Here is a 16,266-nt window from a genome sequence, read left to right as displayed (position 1 = left end):
GGGGGGGGGAGGGGCAAAATTCATGCATGGAGGATTTGAACATTAATGGAGCTTACTGATTTGATTTGTTATAGCTTTCCATGAATTTTTATCACAGGTGATGAGAACACTACTAGGCAGCCTCAGATGAGCTCTGATTCTAGATACACTCTTTCCTGACCCAGTGTGTAACAATGACTTAATTTCCTCTTGATAGGATTAATTACCCTAACAGAGTAACCTCCCTTTGTGCCTGTTGGTTCAGTGTCTTGAAGAGCCCAAAGTGACCAGGCAGCAGTCTCACCTTCCAACTTAATGGTTTTGCTGAATCCCCTGGTGAAAGCATTACTGCCCTGGGGACCAAAGATTCTAAACCAGCATAGCCTAAGACTACAGGAATGACAAGCAAGATTTTACTAAGGGGCACGAAGGGGGTAACTGTGAAAGGATCCACTCTCATATCTACCATTTGATTCTCAGACCTGAAAATACTGGCTATGGGAAAAACCACAGCCCATCTTGGTCCCTGATTCGGGGCATAAACTACATCCTGGGGTACTACATACTTACATCACCCCGGTGTTGCCAGCCAGCTGGAGCCACAACTGAAATAGTCTTTAGTTTTGTCAGGTCAGCTGCTTCAGCATTGTGGGAAATATGGTAATACTAGTCAATCCTGTGAATGCAAGATCATTGTTGCATTTAATTTGCTACAAAATGAACTCCTTGGTCAGAAGCAATAGACTATAGAAGAATGAACAATCCGTAGATGTAAATCCATAGATGACGATTTTGGCAGAAGCACTCCGGACAAAGAAGGTTAATCCACCTCCAGAGTGAAGTGTTTATTCCAGGGAGAACAAAGCCCTGCCCTTCCATGATGGAAGTGGTCCAAAGTAATCAGATGGCTGGCTGGCTCCCCTGGGGACTGGTGCCATATTCAGCACTCAGCACAGGCTATGGTCAGATCAGCCTTGAAGAGTAGAATTCCATGTGGCTGAGCCCATGGATAACAATACCAATACCCAATAAAAAAAAATTAAACACCAAAATTTAATCAGAAAATTAGACCCATTATGACTGTTATTGGATAAGAGATTTACTATAAAATGAAATCTTACACAACTGTGGCAAATATTGGGGAAGTTACATCTAGAAAGGAGAGTTGGAGGAACCAAGATGGTGTCACTAACCAGTCCTCCTGAGGCACTGGTGCAAGGTAGACAAGTCCAGGTTGGCAGAGAATCTAAGAGACCCTACTGGGGCTCCAAAGGGGAAACTTTTTGATAGGCCTATAGGAGCTCTGGCCACTGTGTAGTTCCACCTCTATGGATCAGTAGCCAAACACTGGTTTTGAACCTAGGAGTCAGGTCTAGTAGCCAGAAAGGAGAGCTAGGTAAAGAATGGAGAAAAGAAGTGATAAACAGAAACCCCTGGGCACTTCTGAAACTGTTCTCCTCTATATATCTGACTGCAAGACCTTCTGAGAGTAGTAACTATTGCTTTACTTCTGCTTTTCAAACTTTCCACAAGTTCTTGTTTTGCCAACACTACTCTGGAGACATAAGGGAAATGGGATGCTGGGAAATGTAGTTCCATACTCACTAAGTTGACATGGCACGATCCTGCACAGCCCCAGAGAAAGAAGGCTGGTTAGCCATTTGTTCATTTGTTCATTCATTCATTCATTCATTCATTCATTCACACAAACAACAAATACATTGTGCCAGTAACATCCTAAGCACTCATTTTGCAGAGCTTAAAACAGTCTTAATGGAACTTAAAGAATAGCGGGACAGTGGGACAGACCTAAGTATATTTCAAACACTCAGATCTATACTTATAAACATGATAGTGTAGTGACGGAAAAGAAGAAGGGCCTGAGACACAAAATGACGGAGGAAGGGCAATTTAGATTGGGTGACCAGAGAATACTCTCCTCAGAAACGACATCTAAGCTGAGACCTGAAAAATGAAATGTGCAAGGAAATGTTTTAGAGAAAAGGAAGACGAAATCATCTCCAAATGCATCAAGGAGCAGAGTATGCTTGCTACCCCCTCTCCTTCCACCTGCTCTTTTATCTGGAGTCACTAAAGCTCATATCAGGATTAGCATCAGACCCCCAGCTGCCAAGTCCAGAGGTTAATTTGCAGCTCTCATCTTACTCAATCTCCCACCATCACTTGAGCAGCTGATCCCCTTCCTTCTTGAAGCATTGTCTCCATCTGGCTTCCAGAACATCATCGTCCATCTCTACCTACTAGAATGTGCTATGCTTCATGACACAAAGGGTGTTGGCTTGTTCACTGCTGAATCTCCAGTGGCAAGAACAATGTAGGCACTAAATACTTGTTGAATGGCTTAGAGTTTGGGAAGAAACAGCTAGGGGTGTAGGAAAGGAAAGAAGAAAGAATGGTATCCTAAGAGCTGTGTGGAACAATTATTTCAAGAAGAAAGCTGTGGTCAGCAGTTTAAATGCTGTGAAGAGTCGACTTTTGGATTTGGCAATGTGGAGTTTTTTTGGAGAAGGTTTTGGAGGAGTCTTGAGGACAAAGGTCAGATTGAAGTAGGTTCAAAAAACAATAGAATAAGAATTAATGTTAGTAACCTTAGCCAGCTGTTTTGAAGGATGTTCCTCTAGAGGAGATCATAAAATAGACAGTAGCAGGAGGGGAATATGGGGGGAAATAGAGCTTTTCCTTTTTATTTATTTTTTTAAGAAGATTATTTGTATCCTGATGGGAAGGGTCTGGTAGAGAAATAAAGTCTGAATTTGCAGCATGGAAAGGGGATAATCACTGAAATGATGCTCTTGAGGACAGGAGAAGGAATGGGATTCCATGTGTCAGTGAATTGGTGGCTTCGAACGGGAGCATGAGCAGTTCATGTAACAACAAGAAGGAAGGATGTTGGTGCAGATGGACCTAGATTGGTAGGTGTGGTGGGGAAAGTTTGTGGACGGTCTTCTGTGATTTATTTCCATTGTTGGAGTCTCCTCCACCCAAACTGTAAACACTGGAGTGCCCCGGGGCTCAGTCATTGGCTTGCATCTCCTACACTCATTTGCTAAGATGATCTCATTTGTCCCATGACTTCAAAAATGCTGCTCATCTCCAAATCCTGCCCGAACCTCTCCTCCTACTACAGACTCATACCCAACTTCTTACCTAACATCTCTGCCTAGATGGCTAACAGGCATCTTAAGCTTAATACACCCAGAACTGAATAGTTGATTTATCGCTGCTTTTCCTGAATTAGCCTCTCACCCTTCCCCATCCATATCACACCATGTACATGCTTAAACACTATTTCAGCCAAAAACGTTGACATCAGCCTTAATGATTCTCTTTTTCTCATCATTCTACATTCAAGCCGTAGGCAAAGCTTCAAAATATATCTGAAATCGGGGCGCCTGGGTGGCTCTGTCATTAAGTGTCTGCCTTCTGCTCAGGGCGTGATCCTGGCATTCTGGGATCGAGCCCCACATCAGGCTCCTTCGCTGGGAGCCTACTTCTCCCTCTCTCACTCCCCCTGCTTGTGTTTGCTCTCTCGCTAGCTGTCTCTCTCTCTGTCAAATAAATAAAATCTTTAAAAAGAAAAACAAACAAAAAACACAAAATACATCTGAAATCCCAATACTTCTCACACATCCTGTGACATCATCCCAGTATGAGCCACCATCAGTTCTCACCTGGGTCACACAGTAGGGCTTTCATGGTCTCTCTGCTTCCACTCTTGTCCCCCTGAAGTAAAACTTCCACCAAGAAGCCAGAATGATCCTTTGAAAAAAAATCTGATTATGTCACTTCCCTGCTCAAAACTTTCCACTGGTTTTTCTAAAAATAAGATCTAAAGCCCTGACCATTATCCGCAAGGCCCTAGATGATTTGGTCCAAGGTTAGCTAACTTATCATCTTCCGACCTCTCCTTGCTCACGCTGCTCTAAAAGCGCGCTCCGCATGCTGTGTTTTGGAACTACCATCCCCGGATTCTGCCCTGGCTCTTCCCTCTGCCTACGGTGCGTTGCCCTGATATCCACATGGCTCCTTCCCTCCATTCTTCAGATCTCTGTTTGAATATCCCCAGAGAAGCCTTCCATGGCTACCATGTCTGTAGTACATTCCTCTCACTGTCTCCTTCCTCTGCTTTGATTTTCTTCCTTGTATTTATCGCTGCCTGTTATTATGTCCTGTATGTTTGCTTGCTGTCTGCCCGCCTCTTCTTGCCACATGCGGTAGGCTCTACCAGCACAGAGAGTTGTCTGTTCTGTCCGCCGCATGTCTCCTGCACCCATGCACATAGGTCTGTACTCAATACATGCACTGAAGAGAGGGAGTTGTTGAAGAGTTTTAAAAAAGGAAATGATGGGGCGCCTGGGTGGCTCTGTGGGCTGGCTGAACATCAGACTCTTGATTTCAGCTGGGGTCGTGATCTCGGGGTCGTGGGATCCAGCCCCTGTCTGGCTCCATGCTCAGCGCAGAGACTGCTTGCCCCTCTCCTCTACTCCTCCCCCCACTCTCACTCTCTCTTTAAATAAATAATCTTTAAAAAAAAGGAAATGAAATGATATAATCCAAAAATTGCGTGGGGGCAAGAATGGGAACAGGGATGACGGATGGGGGCTCTTGCAACTGTCTCGGTGACATGAAGTTAACTTGGAATGAGGTGGAGGGAGTGGAAATCAGAAGAAACTGACTCAAGTCTCTGCCCTTTAAAGCTGTCTGTCCCAATTTTGTTGGAGCCTCGGTTCTCTGTCCCATTTACAAATCTGATTCCCTGGCCAAATATTCAGTGAGTGGTTTGATGCAGAACGATAGACTGCTGAAGCCAAAAGTAGACACAGCAATGATCAAATGTGATGCCTTCATCATACAGAGGAGGAAACTGAGCCTGGAAAGATTAGAGGTGTCACTCAGAGTTTCTTGGCTTACTAGTGGAAGGAGGCAAGATTTAAACCTGCTTTGCCATATTCTTGATTCTGGGTTCTTTCCATCCCCACCCCCATTAGTTGTATTATAGAATTGTCTTGGAAAAAACTATATGTAATTTTAACATCTTCAGAATTTTGAAAGTGCTAATTGTTTTAAAAATAACTCCTGTGATTACAAGTTCAAGTTGGACATTTTGCACAATTTTAATTGTATTTCGGGCTGTGCTCAGGAGTCCCAGGAGAGCACACCTGACTGTTGTTTGGGTCCTTCTGCTCAGCAGCTTTGAACTGACGGGGCAGCAGCCAAGGCATCATTCCAGGGTTGTTAATTTAGGGTTTATCCCTCCCTCTTTCCTTTAGGTCCCTCTTGCAATGGCATCTTTGAGGCAGGACCTTAAAAAATGGGATCGTGTCAGTTATTTTAAGGAAAATGCAAAATAAATCGTGTAATACGAGTAGACCAGACAGAGTAAAGGTAAAGAAAACAATCTCTTTTACACTAATGTAGATTCATTTCCTCACATATCATTAATGTAAATTCTCTCCTTCAAACCACTCAGGCAACAATATCTCATCATTAGGTGTAATAACCACCAAGGGCATTTCCCACCTCTCTACAAAACCACAGCACACTTTTCCTCCCTTCTTCATATTATGCAGGTTTAATTTGCACAGAATTCGGGAGCATTTCATTAATTCATTTAAATAGGTTGCTTGTTCCTAATGAGCTCATCGCACAAAAGTGCTTGGGAGCCTTCCTCTCCTGGAGAGAAGATGTGTGATCCTGACACAGAGGGTGAGAAAAAAAAAGGGGGGGGGGTGATTCACTTGGGGCTGAATGCTGAGAAGCTGCAAAATACATGGGTAAAAGGGGTATTGTTTCTATCGCCAACTACTTCAATTGCTGCCAAAGTCCGTCCTGCCCTTACACCGCGCTGGGCTGAGCAGCACAGAGCCTGGGCGCAGTCTGCGGAGTGGTGGCGCGTCTGTCTCTGTCTGGCGCACTTTCCTCCTTCCACGCTGCCCCCTCTCCCTACCAACCTCTGCCGAAGCTTTCATAGTTTTTAGGAAGCCAATACTCCAAGAATCTAAGAAAGAGAGTCTTTATGGGTTGAATTGTGCCCTCCCCCCGCCAGATTCACATGTTGTAGTCCGAACCCCCAGTACCACAAAATGTGCCCTCACTTGGACATGGGAGCGTTGCAGACGTCATTCATTAAGGTGAAGTCATTTGGGAGAAGGGTGGGACCCTAACCCAATGTGGCTGGTATCTTTACCTAAAAAGGGGAAATTCGGACACACACAGGGGAGGATGACCAGGAACACATTCTTTCCTTGTGCCTTCTGAGAGAGCCTGGCCCTGCTGGTACCTCGATCTTCGACTTCTGGCCTCCAGAACTAGAAGCCACTGAGCGTGTGGTCCTCTGTTACAGCAGCCCGAGCAAGCTAATAGAGGAGCGACTTGCAGAAAAACGACAACCAGGGTTGACGTCACAGGCTCGGCTCCACCTCAGTCCATGGCATTGAAAGTTCTCTTTCTGAGACGGAAGTGGGATCACGCCATTCTCCTGCTTCCATCCTTCCAATGGCTTCCATCACCCTCTTTACCACAAGGCCTGCCGGAGGTCCTTCTCTGACATCATGTCCTGTCATTCCCTTCCTTGTAACTCTCTCCAACCGTCCTGCACCTGGCTGCTGCTCTCCCCCCACCAAGCACTCAGCTACATATTTTTCCCTCTCACTTAAATTTGAGCTTTGCTCAAAAATCATTTCCTTGACCGCCCTTCATAGAATAACACTCTCTTCACTTATTTTCCTTTTTTCCCCTCAGTAACACTTACCAGTACCTATTTTATGTACCTGTTTATGGCTTGTCACCACCTGCGAGCAAGTCGGCTCCTCAAGTGTAAGAATTGTGTCAGGTTCATCACCGTATCCTCAAAGCCTAGAATGGGGAAGTACGTCCAAGGCGCTCAATACGTACTAGTTGAATGAATGAACTAATGATCTGCCAGATTCCTGAGGATTTTATAATTTTAAATTTTCAACAGCTTCTTCCAAGGCATTCCTAGCTGCTGCTTCCATTTTTCTGTTTCGGTGACATTGAGCCCACTTCCTACGTGTCTGAAAACTCTCCTTCTTCATCTCCCCCTGCTCCCTGGATCCCTTTCCTTCTCTCAACCCTGGAGCCTCAGGAAGGGCATTTCCTAAATAAGAAAGGATGAACAAAATGAACTCCCCTAAGAAGACTTCACTCTCTTATGCACCCCTGTATTCTCTGCAGAACCTGAAACACAGTAAATATTGATTTTAAGAAATCGTCAGAAACTTGTTTCTTTTACCAAGAATTCAGTTTTAGTCAACTAATTTTCTCCAAACTATCTCTACACAGACCGCATACTTGGCTTAAATAATCTTTCAATTTACCCAGTTGTGGTAAGCAGCCGCTAGGATGGCGCCCAATGATCCTTCCTCCTGGTATTTATGCCTTGTGCAATCCCCTCCCCTCCAGTGTGAGCTGGATTTAGTAATTCACTTCTAAAGCACAGAGTAGAACGTACGCAATGGGCTGTCACTTCTGAGATGAAGTTATAGAGAGACTAGTTTCACCTCGAGTGCTCTTGGCTGGCTCATTCTGGGAGAAGCCAGCTGCCATGTTGTGGAGAGACCCTCGGGAGTGAGCTTGGAAGCACATTCTCCCCCAGTGGAACCATGGGATGACTACAGCTGACACCTTGCTCGAAGCCTCATGGGAGATCCTGCGCCAGAAATACCCAAAAATCTACTCCGATTCCTGACACACAGAAAATGTGGGAAAATAAAGGTTTGTTGTCCTTGGCTGCTACGTGTTGGAGTACTTTGTTACACAGAAGTAGGTGACTAATACGCCGTGAGCCATGTCCAATTTGTGCTAACACATCATTCTTAAAGCGTTACTCATGTGAGAAATGAACTCAAGATGCTTCTTCCAAAGGCCAAGACACATACAAAAGAGGTTTTGTTTTTCATGTCTGAGTTAACTTTTAAAGTCTGTAACATTTATTTTTATATGTTACATTAAAAATTTAATTAAAAATAGTGGCCCAGATGCAAATTTAAAACTCTCTTGTTTCTACATATTATTTCATTTACCCTCATAAAAACCCTTTGAAACAAGGTGCTATCGTCACCCCATTCTCAACTGTAGAGAAACAAGCAGCGTAAGCAACTTGCCCAACGTCATAGAGCCAGAAAGTGGTTGAGCCAGATAGTCTGGTTCTAAGGCCTCGTGGGGCCTTACCCCTTAGTCCCTGTTGCTTCTTAGACAAAAAAGGTCAAATACAACGGTAAAGCATGCCAAAATGACTTAATACCCAGTCCTCGCGTAGAAGACTCATTCAGCCAGGACTCGAGTTTCCATGATTTAGATGGGATAATGTCAGTGCTTATGAATTCTTACAAGGGTTAAATGAGATAAATTAGATCACATGTACCAAACACCTAGTATACTGCCTACACATATGAGTACAAAAATAGAATATCGAAAAGGGAAAAGAAGACAGATCTTATATTCTCACTGAAAATAAAGCAAAACAACAACAACAAAACCCTTCTCTTTGCGAGGAGAGACCATTCAAATCACTAAAAAACTCAAGAACATTCTCTGATCAGACTCTGGAGTCATTATTAGTGTGACACAATTCAGGGGCACCTGGCTGGCTTAACCAGTGGAGCGTGTGGCTCTTGTTCTCGGGGTTGTGGGTTCGAGCCCTGCATTGGCTGTAGAGATTGCTTAAAAATAAAATCTTAAAAAAATTTTTTGACGCATTTCAATCGTACCAGTACACGCTGACAAGGCATGCAAGGGTTGTGACCCAGCCACATTTCCACCTGACCTAGGATCTGAGCAGCTGCCCACAGTGCAGACAGCAGCTCCCTGAATGATTCTCAGAAGTAAGGCCCTAAGAGTTGTAGAAATAATTTTGAAGCTCCCACGCATCACTGTATCACAGATGAGTGTTGATTTGAGTTGGGGCCAGGACACCTGGGTTTGAGTCTTTGCCAAGAATTTCCATCTGCAGGCTTCCATCGGTCTGACCTTGGGCAGGCCGGATCATTCCGCCAAGCCTCAGTGTTCTCTTCTCTAAAATGGACAGAGAACAAGGCCAGCCTACCTGCCTTTCCGGTGCTGCTCCAAATCTGGTGCGCTGAAGTCTGTGGAAAGACCTTGAGAGCCGGAGACCGCAAATGCACGGAGGTTTCTGTTTGCTGTTTGTTATCGGCAGGAGGCATACACTACGTGTAGCCCACTTGCCTGTCTGCCCCCCACGGGCGTGCCGCAGTAGTGACTCGAATGTACTGCAGCTATGGCGCAGGTGCTGGGGTGACGTCCAGAAGCACACGTGCCCAAGCAATTGTGTCATGTCACCAGCCAAGAACTGGCCAATCTCCAGTGGTCCTGAGAGCAGCTGTGGTTTCTGAGGTGCAGTGGTAACCATCCACAGGGAACTCCACTGTTAAGAGGCCAAGTTCAAGGGACGCTTAGTGGTTCGGCCGCAGAATCTCGAGTTAGTGCCCACAAGTCCCCACACAAGAATCCAATACACAGATAGTCCCTGACACCAACGTGACTAAGGCAGCCCCACGGAGCTGCCCTCATTCCTGACAGCCATGAAATGATTATGCAATTACTTGTCAATACAACCAGATATTTGACTTTCATCGTTAGTGCTGGTATATTCTAAAACCTGCACATTTTGATGAAGTCTTTGAATTTCTTTATTCTGAACCATGAAAAAAACCCCAGAATTTCACAAAAAAGTAACAGAATTCAACCAGTTACCCTCCTCATTTTCAGAGATGAAGATCTTGTGTTTTGCCAAGTCTCACTTGTCGGAGGAAGGGGACAAGGCTCTGCCAGTAGACGATGGGTTGGACACATCGGCCATTCTGGAGTTCACCTTCCCCCAGCTCAGGACTCAGCACAGACCCTGGCGTCTATTAAAGCACAGGGCACGAGGAAACTTGTGTGTACATTCTGTTTCTGCACTGAGGTCTCTCAACATCTGAGTTAACCTAGTTGCATTGTGCCTAGAAGCTCTGGAACTTTCTGACAGAGCCAGGGTCTAGAATACTTTAAATTTTTGTATGTCTTCTATCACTATTTCCCCAATCCTAATTGATGGCATCTAACTAGAGATAGGATCCCCTTTTTTACCTTCTTTCTGGGACTTGTCCATTACTTGCAATAAGGTGCCTTCCAAAGTCTGTGAGATGTGAGGACCTAACAATCCTAATCAGAGTCCACCCAATCTCAGAAAACTATCTGCAGTGAAAAATGAGGTGACTAATGGACTGAGTCTAAATGATTATGAGCTGGGTGAAAATTCCATTTTCCTAGTGAAAATAATGTGGAGCAGTGAAACTCAACTTTTGAGATTGTTTGTGGGTTTGCATATTAATCTTCCTGAACACACATCCTTTATTCCATCTGTAATTTGCATGCTCAAAATTAAACCATGTCTAAGAAACAAAGCATTAGCTCTAGTGTTCGAAATAAGAGCTGCGTGTATATAACTTGATTACTGAGTATTTTATAGTTCATAAAGGGGGGGGAGATCAACACTTCTCGAGTACCCACCATGCACCAGGCCCTTCGCTGGGCATCTTTTTCATGTTATGGGTTATCTTTCATACGAGCTCCTCAGACATTTATAATCACCCCCTTTATTACAGAGCAGAAAATTGATTTCAGAAAAGTCAATAGCAGAGCTGGGGTTTGAACCCAGATCTGACGGATGCTAGAATTCCCACTCTTCCTGTGACATCACATGGTTGAATTTCCTTCCTAGAGAGACTAATTTGGGATCTGCAGAGTTCTACTCCTTAATCCAAAAAATAAGGCTGAATTATGCTAACGGAATTCAAAGATTAGTATGGCAACCACCCAAATTTGCCAGCAAATCTATCTGACAAGAGTGATGATAATGATGACAAAAATGGTTCAGGCTATGGCAGACACACTTTCACGGGATAGGTACCCCCTCAGCGGAGTCTTACAACCGTCCTCTGAAACAGGCGCCATTGTTATCCCGATTGGCTGAGGCCTTGTGTGGCCTGGGTGGGATACGGACCCAGACGTGGTGTCTGATGTCCGGCGCCAAGCTCTCATTGCTCCTCTACACTGCTGATAGATAGGCCTGGAGACTCGTTATCCACGTAGCTTACTTCGATTACTGGACGGAAGACAAAACATATGGGAATGTTATAAAGCATATATTCCCGTGTTAACTAATACACAAAGAGGGAGTTCTCAGTGGCGGTGAGGGTGGTGAGGATTTGACAGAAGGTCTAAAAGTCACCTAAATGGTAAATGTCAAAAAGAAGGGATAAAACAGAGAGGCATAGGCTCTTCAGGTGAAGGGAATGGGGCTGGATAACTCACTGTGTCATGAGGAAATAGGGGGTTTTGTATCTCTGAGCACAGTGGTGCTGGTGACGTCAAGGCAGAAGCTACTGCTGTGGAACAAGGCTTCCCTGGCCCTTAGAGGGAACAGGCTCCCACCCTCTCCAGAGCCAGCCTGCCCCACCCACTGCGGACAATCCGCAGGCCTGTTCTGCCAAAGGAAACGTGCCTCCGGATCTTTGTGGTTTAGCAGTTCATTCTTTCATTATTTTCTGTGCAAAATTTGAATCAAAGACAGAAAAGGTGCAATCTGTGACACAGTCTCTCTGGGAAATATGTTTGAGGTTTTCTTCTACGAGGCAAGACCAGGCAAATGTTCCTGAATTGTGTTCATCTCCAATTGTTTAAACTGCTGTTTTCCATCAAATAGCTGCTTCTTGGCTATGTTAGCTTAGAAACATATCTCATCTCTTTTGCTTCACACGGTGCAGCGTGACAGGGTAGTGGCGGCTCTTCAGGCTCTGAAGCCAGGCTGCCCGAGTCAGAGCCCCGGTCCCGACGCTTCCAGCTGTGTGATCTGGGTCGAGCTGCAGACCTCTCGGGACGCCTCTCTTTCTTCATCTGAAACATGGAGATGATGAAGGTTCTACCGTCTGGAGTTGGTGTAAGTTAGTCCCCAGAAAGCATTTAGAACAGCACGGATGTTATACGTGACCACCGAGCATAGCTCACAGGTCACTGTTCATAACTGAGGCAGCAATCCCGAGATAAATCTAATCAAAATTAGGGCTTCTAGTCCCACGTTTATTATGAGGTTGGTATATGTTGACTTATGGATTTGTTCGTGGAAAGACTCAACTCTCAAGAAATCAATTTAATGCAAGTAGTAACTATTTATTGTATTGACATATTTACAAAACATTACAAAGTGAAATACCACTCTAATTCACCATATTACACGACGGCTGCATACGGGCAAGACAAAGCATATGGAAAAAAAACGTTTACTTCTGTCTTTGGTATTAGAAATCTACACAAATCCGCAGCATTTAAAATTTCCAATACAAAGTATTAAACGTAGACAAAGACGTAATGGGTAATGTCGTGAAAGGGGGCTCTAATGTCCTCTGCTAGGAAACCCCCAGGTCCGTGAAATGTAACAAGAAGACCAAACACCACTCGTAAGGGAGGGGGTCTATCGGCTAAAACAACAATAAAAGAACTAGTACAGGCTACAGTACTGTGCACAGGAGCGTTTCAATTTGTGTGACGCGACTTTCTCCGTAACGACATTTGGCTGACAGTAACAGACAAAACATTCCCGAGACAGAGTCGCAGATAAGACTTCATAGGAAAGAATCCACTCCAAGAGCACACCTCGAGGGTACACCTTGACTGTACAGAACATTTTATAAAATTCATTTTGTGATCATTTACACATATACAAAAACTTAACTGGTTTTAGCAAATAGTAATTTCTCTAAAACACAATCACAGTTTACATAATTCTGAGGTAAAGGTCCTGAATCTATCTTTTGAGAAGTCCTAGCTCATGAAGGTCTCTGAAGGGGGATGTCTACTGCACATCAAGGTCTGGCATTAAAGTGGGTTGGGGAGGGGGCGGGCCACACCTACCTCCTACGTCAGAGGTGTCTAAAAGGTCACTACCGAATGTGCCTAGTTTGGCTCTATTAAGTTAATGCTTCTAAAGTTTTGCTTTGTTGTCTTCAAACATGAAACACTCTCTGAATCATGTCGGAACAAGACTTCTGCTCTGGAGAAAATATTTCATCAAGAAAGGGCCAGGTTAATGTCTTAACTTGACTGCCTTGACTGAGGACTCTGTATATCTCAGGAAGAACGTATTTAAACTTCTCACATAAAAAGTAAAATCTTGGTCAAATAAATGCACCACAAAACTGATCTTTCTACCAGTTAACACACACTCCGAAAGGGCCCGCAGATGGGAAGGTCCTAGTGAGAAGCTGGGAGCCTACAGCGAATAAGACCAGAAAAGCCTCAGTGACCCTCCTGTCCCAGAAATGCATAAAGGACCCAGGTGTGTTTCCCTTACAAGATCCTCAGCAAAGTTGTTTGTGCTATTGTAAATACTCCAGGTAAATGTGAGATTCAGCAGATATGGACCAGGTCCTTTTTTTTTTTTTTTTTTGCAGGGACAGGGAAGTGGGTGGGCAGGAAGGCCTATGTTCATAGATGTTGCTTTTATAAAATGACTGACTCTCGATGATAGCCCTTCATCTATTTCTGTAAACAACGTCACCTTACCCAGGTTACTTGAAACTACCTACCTACAACATACCCAGCCCAGATTATTTCATCAAGTACACATTTCCAAAATTAACCCTACGAAATCATGAAGGTTGTGAAATTTTAATATGAAGACGCTCGCTTTTATGTATTTTTTTTTATAAAGAAGTTTGCAAATATAATCAGAACATCAAATGAATAATTAAAACCCCTCCGGGATACGTCACTTACGAAGCAAGCCTGAGCATCGTCCTCTTCTGTTTTATCGTGAGGAACATCTGGGGGTAAAAGTGTTTGCCAGGCAATGAGCCACCTTGTGAGGCAACTGAAGACGCGAGTAGTGCTGGACCTTTCCCGTCGGCTGCCCCACCAGCGAAACTCCAATTTTTCCTCATGCTGGGAAAAGCAAAATGAAACTTCTGCTTCTTTGTACCATCAAAGATTCTGGCGAGTGGCACGTGAGAAGAAAGTAAATATGTGTTCCGCGTTTACTAATAGCTGGCATTCACGGTGTCTGACTGCACGGAGTAAAAAGAAACACGAACCAATGTGTTTGCAGGGCTCTTTTGGGAAAAGAAGCTTTTGGCTTTGCCCTGGTCCCCGGCAATGACAGACTGGCAGGCTGTGTCTTGCACGGCTCTAGGCCAGCCATTAATCTGTCCGTACCAGCATCTTTAGAAATCCCAGCATTAAGACTTAGGAGGGGAAGAGGAGGGAGGAGGTTGAACAGCCAGAAATGTGGCTTTTTAAACACTTCCGTTAATTCACAATGCTGTGCAGGCTTCTGCGTATCCCTTTTCGGAGATTTCTGGTGCAGGGTGCAACGCTGGAGTGCAATTTATTCGTCCTCTTCCACGTACGTGGATGGAAACCAGCCCACCTAAAAAAGAAAAGCAACCAACATAGCAACATGACTTTGCATCTGGCATTTCAAAGGGTTCTACTAACAGCATTTCGTTTTTATAACACCCCAATTAAGCTGGGGTTTTATGGCCGCTGTAGGTAAGGAAGATTGATTTAACTGCCCTAGAAGCCTGATGGCATGAGTGATAGAGACAGAGGAATAAAATAAGCCTACGCAGTGCTCTAATCTGCTAGCACACAAATATGTAAATTAGTGTAATAAGGGCTCTCCTACTTAACGCTTCCCGTTTCTGCTATAGAAAGGATACAAGACAGAGGTGCTATGTCCCATTCTTTCCAATTTAGATCAGCAGCTCTTATAAATATTCTGTATTCCACATAAAATTTATGCTCCGAGGCTTCTGGACTAAAAAGAACTAAAATGCTCCTCAATTCTTTTCCAAATAGGAAGCCATCAAACTTGCGCAGGTGAACTTTATTTATGCCATAATCGTATTCGTTCAACATATTTTTCTTGAGTGCCTGTTTTCGGTGACGAACGTCACCACGCTCCAGAGCCCCGGCTCTGTGGGGTGAAGGCTTCTCCCCAGGCCCGCAGGGGATGCCAATGACTGCCCTGTCCCCTTCACTCCCCCGCACGAGCCCATCGAGAGGTCAACTCACCCTGCCATTTACTTCTCCTCTCCACCAGCCATTCGCACTCATCTTCGTGTAAATCTTCACCACATCTCCTTTCAGCAAGGACAACTCTCGCATGTCTCTGGCACAGAAGTCATACCGAGCGATGGCAATGCCCAGCACTTTCGGACTTAGCACTGTAAAGAAATGATGGGGAGTCAGAACTGACTTGCGATTGAACAAGCATCAGCGCCTATGCAGATGAATGTTCTAGATGCTATCAAAATGCACAGCCATGATTTCACTACAGACTAGTGATAATGGTGGAGGAGCTTGAAAGCAGCACAATGGCTGTTTCAATTCAATCAGGTATAGTCAAGTTCACGTCATAACGTTTAAAGAACCATTGTTCTGTTACATTCTTCATAAGAACCTCAAAACAGGGACTAGTTTTCGTAAAAAAAAATTAATATCTAAAAAAAAATTAATACCTAAAAGTTACTATCGGAGGAGACAGAATTTACAATAACTAGCATAAATTTCCTACTCATAGCACAATAACCCAGTGCTAACAAGAACCTCTAAGGTAAAAGCTTTACATTTTTACCTCATAATTTCTTCAACTGAGACTCAAAACAACCAAATGTTTTGCTCTGAAATTCTCCTATTGAATCCATGACATTACTTCTAGTCAAATGGCTCTTCCTCCCCCAACCAGCCCTTCTTTGGGTTAAAACTATTTGGGGACAAACTCAGTTGTTTTATATAGAATTTCATTATGTGAAGCTAAAATCAGGTTTTGCTGGAAGAATGCATAAACACCATCAATTTGTCCTCTTTCTTTCAATACTGCAGGTATAGAAAACTTTGCTGAAGGAACGTTCTCAAAACAAAGATGTCAGGGTGTTCATTTTCTATATTCAGATTGGTTTTGCAGTAGGAGAGGAGCCAACTTACTCCCGGTCCTAACCCGCCCTGCCCTGAACGAAAAACTCCGTCCAGCTGTACGTTTGTTCTTCTCTAGTGTTTGTGACACATTTCGTACCAGCTTCTCTGCCTGCTGCTCCTTGGGTTATAAAGCGTTTTCGGTTATATGTGCGGTGATCCTGAGAACCACTCACCTGGGAATGCTGGGACTTTATAACCCTTAAACGGTAAAGGAACGGAAGTATAAGAAAGAGAAACAAACGGGAAATGCCATGCATCTGGACTTTTGACAGT

At 44.2% G+C, this 16,266-nt stretch overlaps 1 protein-coding gene and 1 long non-coding RNA gene across 3 annotated transcripts in view; both read right to left on the bottom strand.

Moving 5' to 3' along the window:
• LOC103674972 overlaps positions 1-3,745 on the bottom strand; it is a 7,191-nt gene extending 3,446 nt beyond the window's left edge. For both annotated transcript variants that reach the window (XR_571755.2, XR_571754.1), the window contains exon 1: positions 3,672-3,745. This is a non-coding gene — a long non-coding RNA (uncharacterized LOC103674972). The remainder of the gene's footprint in view (positions 1-3,671) is intronic.
• An 8,419-nt stretch (positions 3,746-12,164) lies between these two features.
• VAV3 (vav guanine nucleotide exchange factor 3) overlaps positions 12,165-16,266 on the bottom strand; it is a 338,168-nt gene continuing 334,066 nt past the window's right edge. Inside the window, exons 26-27 of the mRNA XM_008704211.2 lie at positions 15,091-15,242; positions 12,165-14,443 (exon numbers count right to left, since the gene is read on the bottom strand). Of these exons, the coding sequence (XP_008702433.2) occupies positions 14,402-14,443; positions 15,091-15,242 (194 nt within the window). The 3' untranslated portion in view covers positions 12,165-14,401. The remainder of the gene's footprint in view (positions 14,444-15,090; positions 15,243-16,266) is intronic.

Source organism: Ursus maritimus, unplaced genomic scaffold, assembly GCF_017311325.1.
Source record: "Ursus maritimus isolate PB19 unplaced genomic scaffold, ASM1731132v1 scaffold_12, whole genome shotgun sequence".
Classification (NCBI taxonomy): Eukaryota; Metazoa; Chordata; class Mammalia; order Carnivora; family Ursidae; genus Ursus; species Ursus maritimus.
The sequence above is the reverse complement of the archived record's forward strand: the minus strand, read 5'-3'. Positions and strand labels throughout refer to the sequence as shown.